General features: G+C 44.4%; 1 protein-coding gene across 6 annotated transcripts in view; it reads right to left on the minus strand.

The window, feature by feature from the left end:
* Positions 1–23,553, minus strand: part of ttll7 (tubulin tyrosine ligase-like family, member 7) — a 190,212-nt gene that overhangs the window by 35,044 nt on the left and 131,615 nt on the right. For all 6 annotated transcript variants that reach the window (XM_055862303.1, XM_055862301.1, XM_055862300.1 and 3 more), the window contains 7 exons: positions 20,007–20,101; positions 17,096–17,243; positions 10,602–10,675; positions 8,236–8,371; positions 6,007–6,093; positions 2,903–3,137; positions 451–749 (listed from right to left, as the gene is read on the minus strand). In XM_055862303.1, coding sequence (XP_055718278.1) covers positions 451–749; positions 2,903–3,137; positions 6,007–6,093; positions 8,236–8,371; positions 10,602–10,675; positions 17,096–17,243; positions 20,007–20,101 — 1,074 coding nt within the window. The remainder of the gene's footprint in view (positions 1–450; positions 750–2,902; positions 3,138–6,006; positions 6,094–8,235; positions 8,372–10,601; positions 10,676–17,095; positions 17,244–20,006; positions 20,102–23,553) is intronic.

The raw sequence follows: 23,553 nt of genomic DNA on the forward strand, positions 1-23,553 counted from the left end.
GAAAAAGAAAGAGGGAAAGAGAGACAGAGAGACAGAGCGAGAGAAGACAGTGTGGCCATGGTAATTGGAGAGCACTCCAGCTCATCAGAGTCCATATCGCTGAGGCCTCCAGGAACAGACTGAGACTGGGCATATAAAGAGAATGGGCATAGTGTGTGTGTGTGTGTCAAGAGAGGCCAGACACAGAGCTACACTGGGTTAGGGAAACAGCTATCTGTACAGGCTTTGAGCCGCACAGCACAGGGCCTCATCCAAAGAAGGGCCATCCACAGAATGTGGAGATAGTTTTAGCAACTTGAAAGGTTTCGTCAGGCACTATATGGTATGGTAATGGTAGCCTACTGTATGCTCCCAAGGGAGGGGGAAAAAGAGCAGGAGACAGAGCGTGTAGAAAGTGTGATTGTAGAAAGTTTAATGATAAGTGCGCGTGTGTGTGTGTTTGTAACTCACCATGTTAGCGTGGATGGTACCTAGACTACTGCTGTGCGGCACCCTGTGGGTGGAGCCGCTGCGGCTGAGCGAATGAGAGCGCAGAGAAGCGGAGCTGGGCCTAACGAGGGCCGTCGCCGCAGGAAGGGAGGGCCTGGCCAGCGAGGCTCGCGTCTCGTTGGTGGGTGACTGGGCGGCCAGGGAGGATATAGAACGCGGGCATGAGATGGAGCGTCTGATTGGCCCAGAGAGGGTCGGAGAGGAGGAGGCAGAGAGGCCGGCCTTGACCGGCTTCGTCAGAGGTTTCCAGTGAACCCGTCCTGAGAGAGAGGGAAGAACAAAAGGAGAAGGAAAAAAGATTACACGAAATGAAGGAATAAAGTGGTGACCTAAATAACTTAGTCCAAAGAAGGGGAACTCTCTCACTTCTCTCTCTCTCTCTCTCTTTTTCTCCCCCTCTCGTCTGTCCTCTCATGCTCTGCTTTTCATACTGTCCACTTTCATTCCATCGTAGGAAATGAAGTGTGGCATTCGAAGTCCCATTCCGGGACCCGACGTGGTGGCCTATTGAATGTGGCTTTCATTAATCACTAAAGCATGTGTTTCTGTGGCTGTGGGCCGGCTGCTCTCTTCCCTCCTCAGGCCCGGATTAGAGAGCAGGGCAGCGGGCCCATCCAGCCCAGTCACAGCCACAGAACCTCCCCAGGACCACGGAGCTTGAACCACCTCCAGCAGCACGTCCAGCCAGCCCAGTGTGTGTGTGTAAGCCTGGAGATGAAGGTTTGTGTGCATGTGTGTGCGTCTGCTCGTATATGTGTGTGTGTCTGGACATCAGACTGTGTGTGTGTGTGTGTGTGTGTGTGTGTGTTGCTCCTGCACCGGCGAACCTTGAGCACGGAACTTGCCAAATCGGCCACATTATAGGGCTTAGCTGAGGCCGCCCCCAGATGGGCGCTTATGGAGTCGGTAGGCGGAGGCAAAGTCACTCCAGCGAAGAGCAGCCCCTCAAATCCAGCCAAATCACTTCTTTGTCCTTCATTCTAGACCTAGGCTGTGTACAAAATGGCCCCATATTTCCTATGTAGTGCTCTACTTTTGACTAGGGCCCATTGGACTCTGGTCAAAAGTAGTACACTATATATGGAATAGGGTGCCATTTGGGATATACCCCTAATGGAAAATATAATGCTCGAGCAGAAAACCACCCAATATTTCACAATGCAACACACAAATAGATTTCTGTGTGTTTTCGCTACCTGGACTGGGACTTTGAAACTTGGTGGAAAAGACACATTACCTTATAAAACCTGTAGGAATGTCCAACTTATCAATCTTTCCCTCTAGTTTCCCGAAGAGCACATTTCAGGCCAATTTGCTGAAAGAGTTTTCAAGGTAAGTCACAAGCCTCTCTATCTCCCTCCATTACATGCCACACACACACACACACACACACACACACACACACACACACACACACACACACACACACACACACACACACACGACGACAACTAGTAGAATGAAAAGCCTTCCCATAGAGCCATCATCAGACGATGACCCTAATTAAAAAATATGGATTTAGCCTGTTTCATGTATTAATTAGGTAAACAAATGCATTGTGCAGATTTACATCACTAATTTAGCTAGACCGGGACCTGGCCGACACCACCAAAACCCAACACTGCAGTATATCTAGGAACTTGGCATGCTGGAGAGAAAGAGCGAGAGAGAGCGAGAGAGAGAGAGAGTGTGTATGTGTGTGTGAGGGTAACATAGAGCAATCATGTGTCTAATGCCTATGAGTATTTGCACACGTGTATTAGAGAGAAAAGGTGCGTACGTGTGTGCGTGTACGTGCATGGGCACCTACCTACTTACCAACCTCCCTGCCTGCCTGCGTGTATAGGACAGCCTAAGTGTGTGTCTGCATGCGTGCACGTGTGTGACACAAGTTTGTTTTAGTAATCATTGGACCCTTGTAGTCATCTGGAAGGCATCATGGCCAGAGAGAGCCCTCTCATAAAACAGCCTTCTCCCCAATATACCAGGACTACATCCCAAATGGAACCCTATTCCCTATATGAACTTAGTGCACTACTTTTGACCAGGGCCCATAGGGCTCTGGTCAAAAGTAGTGCACTCTACAGAGAATATGGGAAGCAGTCCAAGAAAGGAGGAAATGGAGAGAATGTCTGTGAAATGCCCTTCTTATAGAAGAGGCCTCTGATTGCTAATAAAGACTTTCCCAGATCCCCTCCTCCATTTTACGAGGGTGTGTGTGTGTGAAGGGGGAAGGAGTGTGTGTATATGTGTTTCTGTGCGTGTCTCTGTCTGTGTCTCTGTGCGCGGACGCCTGTGCATTTGTGTGTTTCGGTGCGTGTCTCGGGTCTCTGTCTGTGTCTCTGTGCGCGGACGCCTGTGCATTTGTGTGTTTCGGTGCGTGTATGGGTTGCTCTCCTCCTCTCCTCCTCACCTGAGCGCTCCGGCGACGACTTATACTTGTTCTCTCCCAGGTCGTAAGAGACACTCTTTTTCTCCCTTGTCTTCCCTCCTTCCCTCTCATCCTCCCTGTCATCCTCCTCTTCAGGGCCCTCCTCGGAGCTGCTGTTGTTGACGCTGCTGCCGCTGGCGTCTCCTCCGTCGCCTCCATACTCCCTTTGTCTCCTGCCGCACGGCGTCTGGGCGCTCTCAGGCATGGAGGACAGGGGCTGACACACACACACACACAAAAGGAGAGACACACAGACAGAGAGACACGGACACACAGTGAGAGAGAGAAGATTATGTCAGCACCCACAGACACACCCTTCAACCCTAGCCAATTACCGTCCGTCACTGTGAGAAGCAGAGGTGACACCACGGGCCCGTACGTGTGTGTGTGTGTCAGTGTGAGTGTTCATGTGTCTACAAATACGCGTGTGCATCGGTGTGTATGTGTGTCAGTGTATGACTATGTGCGTAAGTGTATGACTGTGTGTGTGTATGTGGTGTGTGTCTGTCTGTGTACTATATGTATGAGTGTTTGTGAATGCATGCATATGTGTGTCTGTCTATGTGTACTGATGTACAAACTTAATTTGAGCCAGTTTGCTACAGCAGGAAAATAATCCTGCAGCAACAGGAAATGTAAATTATTAGGTGGATTATAATTAATGGACATTTTTTGTTGGGGTTAATACATTTTCCGTTAGGGCAAATCAAGTCTGCCATTTTAAAGTGGAAATGACAAACTTAATTGGCCTTTTTAAACCATGAATACACTAATATTTGGCATTTCCTGCCGTGCAGGAAAATTCTCTGCAAAAAAAAAAGAGTGATCAAATTAAGATCCTGTACGTGCAGCTGTGCTCGTCTGCGCACGCACATGTGAGCGTGTTCCACACGCCATTAATGTGTACACGCCCAATGAGCCGCGCGTGTGTGTTGTCTCTGTAGCTGTGATTAAAGCGACGGTGGAGAGAGACATATTAATTAAATCCAAGCGGCCACTCAAATCCTCCTTCTTGGCCTTTGTAGCATGAATTTATCATTTCCCCCCCCTCACCACCAGACACAAAAAAAGTTAATTAAATTGAATGTCTATTTCACACCATGGAAGGAACACATTGTTAGCATTAATAAAGCATTCACATCTGTTATTCATCAGCTAATTTAGCAAGCGCTTCTCGCGTACAAAATGTATGTGCAGGATGTGATCCTAGGCATGAGCTTATATACAATCACCGGAGGGGGGAACAAAGTGGCGAGAGTGAGAGAGGGGGAAGAAAGAGAGAAAGGGAGAGACAAAAATAGCAGAGGATAGAACGAGAGGGACAGAAAAAAGAGAAAGGGGAGAAAAGAAAACCATCTCTCTCGATCACCTTCTCTCTCTCTCTCCCCCTTCTATCAACCCTTTCTGCACTGCTTAAGTATGAATCCACGGTATTTAAATTGCTTCATTTCAACCCCTCTCTCCTTCTCTCCCGCTTTTTTCCCAGATGGCCCGTAATACAGCCCCTGGGAGTGTGTCGATCCATCAGAGCACTCAGAGGAGGGCCAGCAGGCCAGTCAGTCCACGTCAGCCCGCACTTGGCATGGTCCAAAGCGACAGGCACAAATTAATTTCGACAAAAGCAATTGTGTCTGAATGAGTCGTTATCCTCGCGTAAAGGGCCCTAATACAGCAGAAAACTGTCCCATTGAATCGCTGCGCACACTTGGTGACTTACGTCCCAAGTGGCACCTTTTTCCCTGTGTAGTATTTTTGGTAAAGACTATGTAGAGGAAGAGGGTGCGATTTGGGACGCAGACCGTCGTGCGTTTCCCCCACTTCAGTGAGGGATGGGTTTAGATGTAGGGTTGTGGAGAGAAAGATGGAGAAAGGGAGATAGGGGAAAGGCGATGGGGAGAGTAATGTGCTGTCATGGGGGATGGGGGATTGAGGCATGTGGGGTAACGGACTGAGAGAGAGGGAGAGGGGAAGTGAGGGAGAGGGAGAGCTGACAGGTCTTCCCTTAGGGGATTGGTTGTACCAGGGCCTATCTTGCTTTGACTCTCCATCTCCATTACGTGCTTTTTCTGGATCACTTTCTCTCTCTCTCTCTGATACCTTAAGGCAGGGGTTCCTGACCTAGGGGGCGCCAACGTTTTGCAAATACAATTTGCGATTGTTTCGACAGATCTAAAAACAACGCCAATATCTTCAATGTTTGCTAGAAGCAAGAGGTGAAATGCCATAGGAAGACATGACTGATGCACGTTGGAATATATTTGGCTTGTATCTATGACATTCAGAAGCTGAGCTACAGCCTTCTAAAGTCGAAGAGTCAAAGAAAATGGACTTTGCTTGGGAAGTAATCTTGTACCATGTGTGACTCCGTTGCTATCAATTGATCTATTCACGTTCTGTAAAAGATTATGTATAATTAAATCGAGGGTTCATATAAATGATCATAATAAAAACATATTTGGTAGGGGAATAACATTTGGAGAAATCGGGTCTGGACTTTATTTTCCTCACAATTATTATTATTACTAAAAAGCCTACCTAAAAGGCGTCATGAGTTGCAGGATGTATAATTGCAGGAAATGAGCTTCAAAACAACATTTTCCTAGGTCCCTCGAATTAAAACAAAATCAAGCTAGTGGTGTATTTAATATAGGCTATCTCAATAAACAATCATTTAAAAAAAGAGTGGGGGGTGACACTTTTCAAATGTGAAAAAGGGAGACCAGCGCTAAAAAGGTTGAAAATGCTTGCCTTAAGGCATCAGCCTCTTTATACATCTGCTTCTCTGCCTTTTTTCCTCCTTCCCTTTCTCTCAGACATTCTCCCTCTCTCTTTCGGTGTGTTCCCTTAGGGCATCTGCCCCCTCTCTCTACCTCCCTTCCTTCCTTCATTCATTCCTCGCTTTCAAACCTCCCTCCTCCTCCTCCTCATACTCTCCTCTCTCTCATTCTTCCATCTCTCTTTTTTCTCTGTTAATAATGATAATACATGGATTTTTACAGAGCACTTTTCATGGACCCAGAGATGTTTGGAGAAGACGAAGAGGCCTCACTTCCTCCCTGCCTCCTTCCCTCCCCCCTAAATCTCACCTTGGGTCCTCTCTGCCGTGACGATTTCCCCAGGAGCTTCTCGTCGTCCAGCTCACACTGCTCCAGTAGGTCCAAGATGTCCTCCTCCTTGCAAACACACGGAATACAGTCGGTTAGTACTTGATAAACCATTAATAATTAGATTCCACGGAGATGTAAATCATTCGTTCACGTCAATGGGAGACTTAACCAGACGTTTGAGTACGAGTGCAGATCTCAAGTCAGTACAACAGCCTACGGTACCGTAAACCAAGTGCCAAACGATGAATTCTATCAATTACACGTTTAATCAATCAATCGACTACCACTAATAAGGGTTGTAAAAGCTTCTGTTGCTACTCCCGACCTGCAAGCGGATGTGAAAACTCAGGTGTTCCACTTCCATAATGGCTCAGTACCATTGCATAGCTAGACCATGGAAGACCTGGCAGAACATGTGTGGCTCTTTGGCCCTGACTCTTTATTGATGTATGGGGCTGCGTCCCAAATGGCACCTTATGCCATATAAATAGTGCACTACGTAGGGAATAGGGTGCCATCTGGAACGCGGACATGATCAAATCTGGAAACTTTATGTTCCCCGTGGTCCCAAAACGCCGGGCCCCTTCTCCTTTTTGACCGCGGCTGAATTAGAGAGAGAGGGTGATTAATGGTGCTCTCCCATTGTCTCTCAAATACAGATTAAACGTGACTGTGGTCTCTCAGATTAGCAATCAAGTAGCTTTAGCCTGCTCAAATGTCAAATGCGGGGACAAACGTGTGTGTGTGTGTGTGTTTGTGTGCCAGGGTCATAAGGCCAAAGCTGTGTTGGCATTTGGTTGAATCCCTGATCATGAACCAACCAACCAGCGCAGCCAGCCTCTCGCTCTGCAGGAGGTTAGCTCATATAGACTCAAAGCCACATGTACATATGGCAGATCCCTCCAAATCCCTCTGCCGTGCTCCCTCCCTCCCTCCCTCCCTCCCTCCCTCCCTCCCTCCCTCCCTCCCTCCCTCCCTCCATTCCAGGCTATTGCTAACTCTCTGTTTGTCTATCTGTCTCACCCTCCCTCCTCCTAAAACTCCCTCTGTCGCTCTCTCTCTCTCTTCCTCCCTCGGTCTCCCATTCTCCTACTCTCAAACACACTCGCTCCCCTTTTGCTAACTCCCTACCGGTCCAAACCCCCCCAAGTATCAACCATACCACTTTACCGCTTTCTCTCGTCTCTCTCTCATACTCCTCCTTGTCTACCCACTCGCTCTCTCTCTCTCTCCCTTTCTTTATCCCTTTCTCGCAGTATAGAAACCGAACACCACCACTCCATCTGAAATGCATCATGAATAAAACTCCTCAGAAAGCATTGCGTGCAATCCCAAATGGCACCCTATTCCCTACATGAAGCACAGCTTTCGACCAGAGCTCTATGGGCCCTTGTCAAAAGCACTGCGCTATTGGCAATAGGGCACCATTTGGGATTGCAGTCCGTCTCTCCCCCAATGCCAGAGCATCCCTGCGATTTCCTTATGAACAATTACTTTCCCGATGAACGTACCTTCGCGCCACAAACCGCAGCAACGCGGCACCATCACAGGCACCTTCAAATACATTGAGATCTTAGAGAAACCGCTTCAACTTAACACTGTGGCGATTCACAGAGAAGAGGAGCTAAGGAATAACAGTGAACGCCCGAGACCGAGAAGGGGAAAGGCCAGAGGCAGACAAAGCACCTGGAAACAAAGATGGAGGTAGTACGGGTTCGTCCTGCTTTTTAACAAATGCTATGATCAGCGGTCAATGGACGCTTTTCAAGGACAAGGTGACAAAACACGGATCGAGGAGACACTCTCTCTCTCTGTATGTATTTTTCTCTCTTCTTTTTTTTTTTGCAGAGAGCATCTAAATAGAGGTGAGGGGCAAGAGAGAGAGAGACAGAGAGAGAGAGACAGGGAGAGAGAGAGAGAGAGAGAGAGACAGAGAGAGAGAGACAGAGAGAGAGAGAGAGAGAGACAGAGAGAGAGAGACGGAGACAGAGACAGAGACTGAGACTGAGACTGAGACAGAGACAGAGACAGAGAGACAGAGAGAGACAGAGAGAGACAGAGAGAGACAGAGAGAGACAGAGAGAGACAGAGAGAGACAGAGAGACAGAGAGAGAGAGAGAGAGAGAGAGAGAGAAGGCGAGTGAAAAAGAGAGAGAGGTAAAGAGAGTAGAGTGTGTGTGTTTGTGCTGTTCAGTCTCAGGTACATACCTTCATTCGTTTCAGAGGATTATTCATTTCCTTTTGAAGTGAGGCCGCACGGCCGGCGAGGAAGGTCTGAAAGGCAGCTGAGAGGAGGCTTTCATACTTCTCCAGGAGAAGCTTGTCATCTGGGGGGTAAATACGTCTGTGGGAGGAGAGAGAGGGAACAAAAACAATGACATAACATTCATTGAAATGAACAGTAACCGCCGAGGAAAGTCAACCGGTACCTTTTTCTATTGACGTTTTTTTAATGTAAGTTTAAGGTCCCTCCCACTGGGCACAGACGTCAGTTCAACGTACAGATTTGATTTACATTTGGTTGAGTTGTCAACTAATGTGAATTCAATGTAAAACCAACATTCAATGACATATTGAATTTAAGTTAAAAGTTGGGTGAAAAAAAAAGACTAAACTCTCTTACATTGATCGCTTATTTCAAATCCAATCAGTTTTCCTCGTTGATTCAACGTCATCATATTGCATTTTTAGGTTGAAATGATGAGCAAACAATGTTGATTCAACTAGTTTTTGCTCAGTGGGCTCAGTGCTAATAGACGGCTAATTGAATTGATGGTGGAGACTGGCTTAAATGTAGGACTTTGACATTTTAGCCAGTTTGCTGCAGCAGGAACATAATCCTGCAGCAACAGGAAATGTGACTTTATAATTAATGGACCTTTTTGCAGGGTTGATGCATTTTTCGCAAGGGGAAATCAAGTCTGATATTTCAAAGTGGAATTTACAATCATCAGAAGCCTTTTTAAACCTCAAATAAGTTTGGCATTAAAGGAAAGTTCTCCTGCAACAGCGTGATCGAACATCTGTATAGCCAGTCATTTTGAAGAGCGAACAGCCTGCTTTGGGGTTGGAACGGCCCCCTACCCACCATAATCAAGGGGATAAACCAATGTAAATGTTGAGATCGTGGGGGGATAAAGCTGTCAATCCTTTAAGAGCTACACATGTGAGTGATGGCTCAACTCGAGAGGCAAAGTTTAGCGATGGCACTATAGGGCTCTAGTCAAAAGTAGTACACTATACAGGGAATAGGGTATCATTTGGGACGCAGGCTGTGTGTTCGCCATCGCTCATATTTTGGCCCCAGCTTTTAAACATATGGCTGCCTTAATCTGCGATTTGACCCACATGTTTCTTCTGAAGGAGTTGTTCATGTTCTGAATGTTTCTGCATATTTCAGCCCTTGTTTTGATTAGTTGGGGATCGTGTAAGAACTCGCAATTACATCCGCTAAAAACTTGACCTATTTCAATGAGTTTCGACTTGACTTGTCCCTTCCCAGCCTTTTATTAAGTCCCCTACGCTGGTTAACACACACACACACACACACATAAACACACACACACACACACAGACATGCACGCACACAGGCATGCACACACACACTTCTGAGAAGTTTGATAAACGAAACACGGTGACAGGCACTGGACCTGAGCTCCCTTTGATGCCGGTCTCTCGTCTGACTCCCGTACCTGAAGTGCATTTCATCTAATGACGGGCTAAGTTAGTTAAGAGACGCTAACGAGCGAGCCTAAATCAGATCCCGATGCCGTATATGAATCCCAGGGGCTTGCATCCCAAATGGCAATGTATTCCCTATATAGTGCACTATGGCCCTATGGGCCCTTGTCAAAAGTAGTGCACGATAAAGGGAATAGGTTGCCACTTGGGACACAGTCAGGGTTTATTAGCTCGGGTTCCAGACTGGTGTGTCTGGCAGGGTTAGCTACCGACAATAATTCACAGACGCACGTCGCCATTAGACTATCCGCTCATTGAGTGTTCAGGGAAGAGGTCACTTATGCAAAAGGGAGAGCGAGCGAGAGGTGGGGGGAGAGAGCGGGAAAGAGAGACAGAAAGAGAAAGCAGAGGGATGGAGAGAGTATTAACAATGAACAAAATACAAGCTCTGACTCAGACACGTCAACGATACTATAAGGAATTGACTGGCCTACGTACATCTTCTGAAGTCTTTATCAGAGAGAGGAGGAAGAAGAGGAGGAGAGGGAGAGTGAGAGATCAGACGCTTACTCATTCGCCTGTTCTTTTCGCATGACGTGGCTGCGCTGCCTTCGTGAACGCACGGGATCCACGACTCAAACCTCTGCAACGCACTCTCTCTCTCTTTCTTTCTCTCAATAACTCCTTGGTACCACTCACGCATAAGAGTCACAACTCAAGCCTCCGCAGCCCCCCCCCCCCCACTCTGTCGCGTTCTCACTTTTGTCCCACTCAAACATTCAATTGATTTTCTCTCCCAATGTTATTTATCCTCCTGAGATGCGGGTGCTCCGCATGTGACCCCGTAAATGTAAGCGAAGCCCTCCTCACTCGGTGCCTCTTCCCCCCCTTACCTGTAGTTCCCCAGATGTCTCTTTTCATGTTCCTCCCGGGAGATCTGCTTGCGGACCTGAGTCAATTGCTCTTTCTGCAGAAAAACAACAACAGGTAACAGAAAAAACGTAGGGTAAAAAATAAACAAATATATTACCAGCCCAAATTCACCATGGGGCCGATTCAGACTTAGGAAATGTACGCCTTTCCTACTTACACCTTTCCGATGCAGTTCTCAGTAGTTGGTATTCAGACTTACCTTATGCAGGCGAGTAACACACTCTACAGATGTGGCTATCTTGCACGCAGTGAAAACATTTCAATTAAACTGCTGAAAACCCTCTCGCTTGCTGGCCAACAGATTCTCTTGCTGATTTTTCATTCAATCGGGTTGTCAGTACATCTTATCTTATCTTACAGTGGAACTGACACTGTTTTTACTACTTTGCTGAAATGAAACCAACAGATATTTTAATATTTCCATTTTATGTTTCAAAACCAACTTTATAAGAGTAAAAAAGGTTATATTTGACCCAAAATTACATTACGTAGAGATTAAATTAACAGGATGCAGTCAACACAGGATTAATAAAATTCGACAATAAATCACTAGGTAGTCTAATAAATATTGTTATCAGTTGTAAATCACAGCTAGTACATTGTCTGCTGCCTCCAGCCATTCGGGAGATGAACTGTTTCAGATTCACAAACCCAATATTTCTGGGGGGGAAAAGGATGACGAGGGCAGTGATTGGGAATCTCAACACAATCAATCTAGCTATGCGGTACGTGGCTAAGGCTTTAGCGTATCTATTCATGTAGGCCAATGTACTTAGCAAGCTAGCAATATGAATTGGTAGCTAAATCATTTAGCTATCTAGAACCTTAAATAACACAGAGACCTGTACTGCAGATGTTATGTTATCACCTGGACAAATGGGTGAGTGGTAGACACCCCCCCCCCCCCCCCATCGTATTCACAGTGCAATTTTGACTGTCAACGAAACACTGACAAAGTATGAGAGGGTTTATCTACTGTCCCCTGTGCTAGATGTTTGCTCATCTGGCTCAGGCTAATATCGTTGTTGTTGTTGTTCTGAACAGGCTGACGTTCTCGAGAACCCAAGGCATTAACAAGGCATTCTGTCTTATCCCAAGGGTTCTCAGCCATAAGCACCGCTTACCGGTGGGACCAGGTGAACAACTCCGTTTTAACATTAAGAAACCTCAATAATCATTGCCTGTGAAAAGGTTTTTGAAACATATGGAACAAATGTTTTTATATCAGTGAGAAAGAATCGTAAAAAAAAGAGACAATAACCCTATAAAAGTGTGAAGTAATATGAACCTTTTATTTGAATTGTATTATTTATTGCTGATATGAAAGATAATGCACCGCAAGCAATGCCTGTTACCTTTCAGAACAAGGGGCCACTTAACAAAACTCCACCGGCCAGAACACACCTTCATGAATAGACGCTAAAGGTAGTTAGCGTCTATGAATGGGCTAAGGCTAAGGGAGAAGTAGTTTGTTGTTTTTGAGCAATAGGACTGTAAAAGTTCCAAAAAAGTAAGACTCCTGTTGTTTATATATTTGCAGAAAACAATTCAGGTTTCTTTTGTGACTTTTGCTACCGCTTTCTCAACGATGATCCAGACAAACTCGTGCTGTTCTGCTGCCTGTAAACACAGCCCGGCGCCATGCAACATCAACGCGAATGGCACATTCTCGTATGGCATGGCCTATTTGTATGACAGGCCTACTCTAGCTGTGATTGGTTATGGCGAACCAGTCTGTGTAGAGTCCGGATCTGGACAAGACTGAGTTTTGTATTGACCGCGGTGTCTATTAATTGCTCAAATGCATGTCTTTCACATTCATATTACTATTGAATTTTCACAAATACCTGACTCTATGTCATTTCCAAACATTCTATGAATGTATGAAAACATTCACATTTGCACATCTATACGTTCACTTATCACAATCACGACAGACCAAAAAAAATTGACATTCTTTCTGAGGGTGTATGTGAACAGATTCGAATAAGATTTAAATGGTGCGAAATCGATGTCATTTCCACTTCAAGCCACCTTTAACCCAATGAGTCCCACCATCGTGCTGGCGTGATTTTTGGACTTCTATCCTCTTTTAAAGATTGTGTGTTTGAGCTACAGACTTCAAGGTACCGTTGGTTTTGTCTATCTCTTCTGCAATCATTGGCACCAACCGTTAGTCTGTGTGATTAACGGGGGATGAGCTAGAGCTGTGTTTGTGAGACAATGGCGGATCCCAAAGTGGCCCCAGGGCCGAGTCTTTTTTACAAGAACGTCTGTAGAGTCAGAATGGTTTGAGCTACACACTATTAAAATACATTCTATGAAAAGCTGAGACTCATACGAACACACACATGTTTATCTCTATGCAGCTCACAGGCTACACAAGAGTCATTAGAAGACAAAGGGTTCTTCTACATCCCAGGACATAGTGTCTATAATACTGTAATAAACGGACAGTTGCTGTCACAAACTACAAACTCCACACTGTTGTCACTGACTAGTTGTAAATTCATTTCACACTGAGCAAACAATTTCTGGACTTAAATTATTCATATAATTTCATTTTTATCAGGTTTTTGCTTTGGCGGACTTATTCTGTTTGTTGACACGTGTTAATAAAACTCATGAATACAACTGTTTGTCAAATTGTTTTCTACTCTACTTGTATCCCTGGTTGTCCTGAAAAGAAAATGGTGAAACACATCATTGTGAGGCTAAATATAATGGCTAAATGAATGTGAGATAAATGAAAAGCTGTCCTTTTCTGGGGTCTCGGGACTGATAGGGTTAAATACGGTGTACCTTTCATTCGAATTTTGTCAACAAACTCACAAGAATATATTGAGAGTACGGGTTCAAAATATTAGGGATCAATGAAAGAAAGACATTAAATATATGCATATTCGTCTCTGTTTCAGCACCAATGGGTAGATGGAAAATACTCTGATATTGTAATATATATGAACAAAATATATTGATGAATCACAAATACAGTGGTTTGATTCATCCTGAAAGTTGCCACATTCAAGTTCAATCCATGGAATATTGGAAGGGGAGAAAAGTGCACAATAGGGTAATATAATAATAATACTTCATAATGAATAATAATAATAGTCCTATAAATCTACTCTATTCCTCACTAATCATGGAACTGTAATAACAACGGTACAGTCGTCGTGGACCGTGCGCCAGGTTTGACCTGCTACCTGTGGTGTGAGTTCCATTATGATTCAAATAGACGACATGTTCTTAAATGAAGCCTAATAGCCTTTATAATACAGTATTGCTAGCGACCCTCAACAACAACTACACGGACGTAAGAGGAAAGAAAGGTTGACAGAACCGAACGTCGCAAAATGTAGGCTACAAATTGAAAGGAAAGTAACACTAAAGTGACAGTTATACATGTACGTGGGTATTACTGACCGTGGCTCTTAATAGTAGCTAATATTTAACATAATACAAAAATTTTTTTGGGGGGGGGGGGGAGCCCGGTCAACTCGGTAGGTTCAGCACTACAACCTATCGCTTGGGTCTCCAAATTCCATCCCCGCAAATGATTTGGACATACAATTACAGTGCTTTGAGAAAGTATTCACACCCCTTGACTTCTTCCACATTTTGTGTTGTTATAGCCTGAATTTAAAATGGATTCAATTTAGATTTTTCCTACACACACAACACCCCATAATATCATAGTGGAATTATGTTTTTCAAAATTGTTTACAAATTTAAAAGATGAACTGTCTCGAGTCCCCATAACCCCTTTGTTATGGCAAGACTAATAAGTTCAGGAGTCAAAATGTGCTTAACAAGTCACATAATGAGTTGCATGGACTCACTCTGTGTGCAATAATAGTGTTCAACGTGATTTCTTTATGACTACCACATCTCTGTACCCTACACATACAATTTTCTGTAAGGCCCCTCAGTCGAGCAGTGCATTTCAAACACAGATTCAACCACAAAGACCAGGGAGGTTTTCCATGCCTCTCAAAGAAAGGCACCTATTGGTAGATTGGTAAAAAAATAAATAAAGCAGACATTGAATATCCCTTTGAGCATGCTGAAGTTATTAATTACAACCAGTCACTACAAAGATACAGGCATCCTTCCTAACTCAGTTGCCTGAGAGGAAGAAAAACGCTCAGGGGGCCAACGGTGACATTAAAACAGTTACAGAGTTTAATGGCTGTGATAGCAGAAAACTGAGGATGGATCAACAAATTGTAGTTACTCCACAATACTAACCTAATTGATAGAGTGAAAAGAAGGAGGCCTGTACAGAATAAAAAATATTCCAAAACATGCATCCTGTTTGCAACAAGGCACTAAAGTAATGTAATGCACTAAAGTAATGCAAAAAATGTGGCAAAGCAATTCACATTTTGTTCTCAATACAAAATGTTATGTTTGGGGCAAATTCAATACATTACTGAGTACCACTCTCCATATTTTAAAGCATATTGGTGGCTGCATCATGTTATGGTTATGTTTGTAACCATTAAGGACTGTTTTTCAGGATAAAAATAAACGGAATGGAGCTAAGCACAGGAAAAATCCTAGAGGAAAACCTGCTTCAGTCTTCTTTCCACCAGATACTGGGAGATGAATTCACATTTCAGCAGGAAATGTAAAAAAAAAAAAGGGCTAAATCTGCACTGGAGTTGCTTACCAAGAAGACAGTGAATGTTCCTTAGCGGCTGATCTCCTTGAAAATCTAGGGCAAGACTTGAAAATGGCTGTCTAGCAATGATCAACAACCAATTTGACAGAGCTTGAAGCATTTTGAAAATAATACATGGGAAAATATTGTACAATCCAGGAGTGCAAAGCTCTTAGAGACTTACCCAGAAAGACTCACAGGTTTAATCGCTGCCAAAAGTGATTCTAACATGTATTGATTTACGGATGTGAATACTTATGTAAATGAAATATTTTTTGTATTTAATTCTCAATACATTAGTAAAAAAATGGGTTTTCACTTTGTCATTATGGGATATTGTGACACAACAAAATGTGAAGTCAAACGGTGTGAATCCCTTATGAAGGCACTGTAAAATTCAGAATAACGGCACAGCTATTTATAGCCTACTTCACTGTGGAAGGGGCTGAAATACACGTCATGTTGATATGATTTTCAGTTCGCTTCCATATGACTTGTTTCGCTTAAATCTCCAGCGATCATAAGGAAAAAATCATCGAAAACAACTGCTATTTGTATTCACAATCACCTTCTCCAAACCGATTACTCATTTACCTAGCTCTTATCCATTTGATAAATTACAGTGTTTGGAGAACAGTATTATTTCTATCGGATTTCTATCCGAATGGAAAAAGTCGATGTTTTTTCACTTGAAACCGACAGGTGCTCAAACTTATTCATGGTTTCCACTTGTGTAAAGATGGTGGAATTACTAGGGAATTAAGACAAGGTCAGAATATGGCATATCTGCATACACCATACTTCCATTTATTTGATCTCCACCTGGCTTTTCCCCATGCGTAAGTTCAAGGTCAGAATACACAAAAATGGAATAATGCGGAAGAAACTTGGGGTCTGAATCCCCCCCCCCCCCCCCCCCCCCCCCCCCCCCCCATGCACCTCTATCTGAATAACAATGAGTGAAAGAATGACACTTTTCTCTATTTAGAACCGGACTAATGAAGTCAGAGGCACAGAGCGGAGAAGCACAAAAGGCCTAGTGTTGAAAAGAAAGGCGTCGTCGTCCCTCCTCAACACCCGTTTTACACCGGCCCTGCCAATTTAACATTCACATGGATTTTTCCTCCCTCATTCCCATTTTTAACACATCAAATAGCAATAATTGTGAGAAGGTCAGGGGGTACATTTTACGAAGAGAGTCAAGGTTCCTCAAATTACAGTCAATGATCGGCTAAACGCCGGTACATGTCCGTACACTCATCCCTGGGTAGTGGCGTATGTATCACCCACACTTGGATATCCATGTGCCCTTTTAAAATAAAATAAAATTCCGTTCAGACCCCTAAAGGTTGATCAATGGACTAATCAAGGGGTGGAACCCACTAGCTACTTAAACCTGGCACTTAGCTCTGGGGCATGCGACAACCTCGTCCAGCCTACTTCGAACGCATGTATAATGAAATGTGACGCTGTTCGACTGAAACTTTTACTTTTACAGTGACAAGGGCAAGGGAGGAGCAGTAGTTCCTCCCCTAACCGGCACAGTTAAGGCTATGCCGACATAGGTTTCATTTAGGCCTACTGTCCTTTAACACATCTCATCCATCTTTCTGTCCATCTCTCCATATGTCAATATGATCTCTCCATATGATCTCTCCAATATCAATGTGCATAATCTGCTAAATAGTAAATATTATATATTATTATGCGTGAAGAATACTAAAGCAGAGGGATTTCCTACTACTGAAATTATAACAATCATTTTTAAAAGTCGTTTTTTTTACGCACCAGCTCTTCTTTCCTCCGCTCCAGCGTGTGGCGCTGTTTTTCTGCCTCGGAGGAGGCGGCCGAGAGCTTCTTCATGGAGCCCTGGCCGTAGAGCCGTCTCTGGGCCTCCGCCTTCTGCTGGGCCAGGTTACGCTTCTTGTCGCTCGCTCTGAGAGAAGAAACCACAACATAGCAGAGACGAACAATGAGAACAGCAAACTTTCTCTTTCTTTCTCTCTCTCTCTCATTTAGTTTCCCTACAATATCTTTATTGATTTACGTACTCTATAAAGTATAATTTGATTACTCTTGCAAAGCCCCCAGCCTCTCTCGTTTGGCATTGAAGCACAACAAGTGGAATGCTGAACGTACTAAACCTGGGTTCTTTCAAAAACCATAGCTGCACTTGAGTTTGCCCTGGAGTAATGGAATGAATATCATCCAAAAAAGTGCAAACTCACACTCCTGACAGGCCCAATCAAATGCTCAAAGCCTTTGAAAAAAGCTAAGTTGGAAGGAGTCAGAACCATCAGAATCATATTCCTAATAAAGAAGTCAATGGGCCTAACTCTCTGACCTAGTGGGAGCAATTTATTTCAGCCACTCACTGGCCCTTTAAATGTAATATTGTGCCCTGCGGAGGGCACTGGGGTTACTCTGTGTCCTGGATTCCCCGGGAACTACCCTAGCTCATTTGGGGCGGAGGGATACGGATTGTCTTCTGACGCCTTTCTAGAGCTGGAGACTAAACCGAAAGTGATCGACACTGACCATACCGATCACTCATCGCAGGTATTTTGCTGATATTGTTCATTACAATAAGTAGCCTATACTGAAGAAATGTGACGTTTGGAATGAAATACGTTTGCTAATACGGGTGATTGTTATGGGACAATTGATGACGACAACCATCGCACTAGTAGTAGTAGTTTAAAGGAGAATAAAAAACAACCTGTTACACATTAAAATTGGAAACGTATCGCTCTATTTATCATTATCACATCAATTTAGGCCATATGGCTTTTTCTCATATCGCACAGCTCGACATCTTTCCAACTGAACCGAGTCACAAGCCCACCCAGCCACCACGGCTCACTCCTTACAGCGGTAAGGTATTCCTATATAAAGAAATGCAACAACGTTTCTTTCACTCAGTGAACATACACTGTTTGTCTGGTGCCAGACGTTGTTTCAATGTTCTATCACCAGGCCAAGATTTTTTTGTTGGGAAATAATCAAATCTCCCCCTTTTTGTCTTTATGAATGCAGTAGACATCGGCAATGAAACAAATTCTTCTGATCGGGGATGAATGGTACTGTACTGCGCTAGAGCGGTTAAACAATGCTTTTTCTCCTAATGATTTTCTATACTGTACTGGGCTGACCGAGAGCTGCGTTCAATGCTGCCAAACATATCTTTTGAAATTCTTCTGCAACGGTATTTATATTGTACTGCACTGGGATAGAGCTGCGTTCAGTGTATCGCTGTGCATCACTGTGTATCACTGTGACACAGTGCTGTAAACAGATCTATTGTAGGGGTGTATTTGATCCACTCCGGTGTGTAAGTCCTAATGTAGTGGCATTCCCTGTTGTTTATGGGGAGTGTATGGGCACTATATTTAGCCATGTGATGGAGAGGCACAGAGAGAGCAGAGAGCTGGAGGTCAGGTCTGGGATGATCAATCAGTGTAGAGACTCAAAGCAGCCCGGGGACAGCACAACCACAACTAGTCAGTATGGATACAATCACACACGCAAACGTGTACACACACACACACACACTCACATAAACATTTACACACACGCAAAGACACGCACAGACACGAATACATACGCCTATTTGTGTATGTGTGTACCACTAACCGGCCTCCGCCCAGTAACCTGCCCTGAACTTTAGTTACTATCCGGCTAGCACCCGGTACTCAACCCGGCACCTTAGAGACTGCTGCCCTATGTACATAGTCATAGAACACTGGTCGCTTTAATGATGTTTACATAATGTTTGACCCACTTCAACTGTATAGACTAGTATTCTAGTCAAGGTTCATCCTATATAACTACTGCTGTACAAACCTTTATATAAATATTTATATTCCGGACTCTGACGTTCTACTATTTCTATATTTCTTCATTTTGGAGATTTCTGTGTATTGTTTTTGTATTACTGTACTGTTGGAGCTAGACACATAGGCACTTCTCTACACCCGCGATAACGTCAACAATATATGTGTACGTGACAATAAAAAAATTGATATTTTTTTTGATTCCCATATACTTCCTGTCATTGAGCCATTTAAAAGCGTATCTCGACAGATACATACATCATTTTTATTTAGATTTTTTTTCTCGCAGAAGTGGCAATAATTTAGTAGGGGTGGGCCATCGCTGCTAAAGGAATATAGGGGAAACTCTGCTCGCGCACACACACACACACACACACACACACACACACACACACACACACACACACACACACACACACACACACACACACACAGTACACCATAAAGGATACTGTAAGCAACACACACAACGCCCGATTGAACAATGCACAAAGAGAACAACGAAGAGGGCCTAAGCTTTGTAACTCTTTTTTTCACAATCCAGCCCCGTAACCCACTTTTACAAGTACTGCAGCTTTAGCAGTTGTTAAAACAAGATACAGACGCCTAGTAAACAAAGCACTCGTATACTAATGAAATCACTCTGCAACGAATAACAAGAGGGGTAGATCGTGCGCACCATCAAAAGAATTGAAAATGTTTGTGTTGAAATAAACTCGAATCAATACAAAAGCCGAAAACATTTCAAAAGCCTTGGCCATGCAAAAGTTCAGCGTATGCTTCTTGATGAACTCATAATGAGCCTCGGGAGACCGCGCGGATGATAGTGGAGAAGTGTTGCTGCTACACAGCATCTATCGGCCTACCTGGTGTTGAGAAGTTTCAGTGCGTTGAGCAAGACCCCTTTCTTCACGTCGTGATCAATCTTCTGATCGGTCCCGAAGCTCGGCGCTCGATTGATCTGTGGGAGAGAATATAAAAAAAATGGAATAATTCAACAGTGAAATCAAATTGGAAAAAACATGACCTATGGGCAACACTTGAATTGATTTGATTTATTTATTGTCCTAAGACATTGTACAGTTGCCCAGAGGATGAAGTACAAAGCCCAGAGGATAATATTGTAACATCCCTCTTTATGTTGTGTTTCTTATGATTATAAGAATGGATTATGCAAAATTATTCAACACTTATTTCCAATGTGGTCTTTCGCTAGTGCACTTTAGGGAGATTAGTGAGAGGAGGGAAGTGGACGTGTGTGTGTGTGTGTGTGTGTATGCGTGAGTGTATGTTAGGGAGGGGGTTAGTGTTTATTGGTTGGAGGACACTCTAGAGCCTGGTCCTGTGACCTTTGACCTATCCCACATCCTGTCTGGTGGGGGCCGGGGGGGGGCAGCTGTCACCAAATACGTGACCCCGTCGCTGTGAGCCAATGACAGCGACCGGTAGCTCGGTCCATGGCGTGCTACTGCCCCCTTTGTCCTATGGGACGCTGGCACCTCCAGCCAATACAAACAGGCTCTTATCTCTCCGTGTTTGAGGGCATCAAACCTGTGCAGCATTGTGGGTAAATTGTGCCTGACTGACCGATCTACAAATAATAAGGAGTATTTATTTATGATGCTAGATGATTTGTAGATCAGTCCGTCGGCAATGTCAACTACAATGTCGAACAAGCCCAATAACACAGTACAGTAGCTCAGTACAAGCAGCACAAGCCATATGAATGGGATAAAACGTTCAGAGGACTCACTCACAAAAGCCCTATATCATTCGTTTTCATTCTAGCAAAATTTAAGAATGGCCTCCTTTCTCTCAAAAAGGAAAAAGGGTAAAAACGTTGTCAGTCGGGGCGACGGATTCAGATATCACGCATTATACCTGACATGACAAAAGTTCTCATCCCCAGATGGTGGGGGAATTGTGAGCGGCAAAAAAAAAGGGCCAGCATATCAAGGAGAGAACACTGATTGAATTCTGCCTAAAAGGGAGTTCAAATGACGGCGGCGCTGCCAGCGCTAACGGCGGGATCAGGTTTCAGTCCTTGAGCGCCACAACGAGATAACACTACTCCCCCGGTGACACGTTCGCGCCACCTCTTTACCTTTTCATACACACAGCACTGCCACCATTCGGTGTAACTAGCTTAGCGTTAGGTTGAGAAAACACACATATGCACACACACACACAGACATTTCAATAATGCTCCGCTTACACAAACAAGAAAGGGAAACCTCTAGGTGCACACACTGGGTCAGTTCATTTCAATTCTACTTCCTGTAGCTCAATCGACACACTATATTTACGTCAGCAAATGGCCCCGAGACAGAAACACTGGAAATGCTCCCTAGGTACCAAGGCTCGCCGTTTCTCTCCTGGCCCGGCCAATCACTAATCCCCAGCACAAAGGTGCTTGCTGATGTGTGCCAGGGCTTAGGGGGCGCTGCTGTAAGATCATATTTACATCACAACCTAGGCTCCATGCACCACTGAGCGTAATGTAGCTAAGGTTGGCAACAGTGAGCTAAATCAATGAATTTACTGTAGCGGCCGTAACCCTACCAGGTCCTGTTACCCCGTTGCCCCTGGGCCCTTTGAGCACAGTACCATCGGAGAGCTGTCCCTTCACACAAGTACGTACACACACACACACACACACACACACACACACACACACACACACACACACACACACACACACACACACACACACACACACACACACACACACACACACACACACACACACACACACACACACACACACACACACACACACACACACACACACACACACTGGGTTGAGGTAGCCGTAAAGAGCTAGCGACCTCGCCTGACCCACAGATAGCCCAGCCTCGCAAAAACCAACAAAGAGCACTCATCAACGTCTGACAACGCAGGAGGTGCCATAGATTTACAGTGTCAGCCATTTAGCTTTTCCTATCCCAGTGTTCTCTCCCGCTCAGTCAACTATGTTTTTCCCAGTGCCTGGGAAAGAGAAAGGGAGAAAAGTGTGATTTTCATTTATATGCCCCTCACATAGTGTATGACACACACAAAGAGAGCATGGGGGTATGTACTGTACGCTGTATGATTAGTGCAGTTGCCATTGGTAATCCCGGCTGCGTTTTTCTTAGCTTGTCTAATTTTTCAGTGTGATTTGTGGTGTCAATCTATCACAGGGAGACCGGCAGCATAACCCACTCGCTCTTTCTCTCTCTCGCTCTCTGTTGATCTCCTTCACTTTGTCTATTTTCTCTCCTTATTTCCTTTCAATCTCCTGCTCTCCTTCCCTCTCTCTCCCTCTCCTCTTGCTCTGAGGTAGGAAGTCAGGCCAGTCTGGGCCTAATGAACCCCCGCAGCCTCTGAAATCCTACTCTGATTTCCTTAAGTGTCTCAGTCAGGGGCTTAAAGAGCGCGTGCTCCAAGAGGCATTCAATAAAAACAAAAGATTACACGTTTTACCCTTTAAGTTCTTCCCAAATTCGCATTGACAACTCTGAATATATCAATCCAACTGCAAGAGAGTGAGAAAGCAAACGAGAACAAACAAAACACACATGTTTATATTATCGTTTTATTTATTTATTTCCCCCCGGTCGATTTCAATTCTTCCAATTTAAAGGTTGGGATCAGAGTGAATGTCAGCTAGGTACATAGTGAATCAGTTACGTACCCCAGGAAAATGTCTCTCTCTCTCTTTTTTTCCCTTGCACCTGGATACGTGTCTTTGATGCATAAGTAACCTGCCGACGTTTCTATAGGCACATGTCAAATGTAGCTCTGTGGTCGGGCGTTCTGCGTGCGATTAGCCCCACGTGAATCAACCATTTGGTCTGAATCGACTTTGATGTACTCGTGCTTTAATGATCCCGATTATTAACCTTAAAGCACAAACAGAAGGGCGCACAGAGCAACCCGGCGAATTCATATGATGGATGGATTTTGGACAGTTCAGTCAAAATAAAAATGAGAGAAAAAGTACAAATTCTCCCCACATAGCTGTCTGACTCACAGTGAGCTGAACAGGGCCTTAAGGGCGTTGGATAGCGCAGAGAGAGCCCTATAATAATATACGTATTAATGGATCAATGAATCAGTGCTCGTGCTCAACTCCCATTGTGTTTTGTGTTTAAATACTCTGCAGACACTGAAATGCACGGACGTGATTAATCTCTCTCAGTAAGATTAGCCCGCCTTATTATGCCTGCCATTAGTGTATACAAACCCTGGCTTTCTCGAACTCCGATACGGCCTCAAACACTCAGGGATATCGGCGCAGTTCAACAGCCACCAGAATGGACTGTTAGTGCAGCACAAAAGGCAAAAAGAGAGAGCGGTGATCCAGCTGGCCGGTCGGTTAAATGGGGCTCCGGTTTCGCCGCCTTCTCAATTACTATTTTATTCCTTTGT

Source organism: Salvelinus fontinalis, chromosome 14 (genome assembly GCF_029448725.1).
Source record: "Salvelinus fontinalis isolate EN_2023a chromosome 14, ASM2944872v1, whole genome shotgun sequence".
Taxonomy (NCBI): domain Eukaryota; kingdom Metazoa; phylum Chordata; class Actinopteri; order Salmoniformes; family Salmonidae; genus Salvelinus; species Salvelinus fontinalis.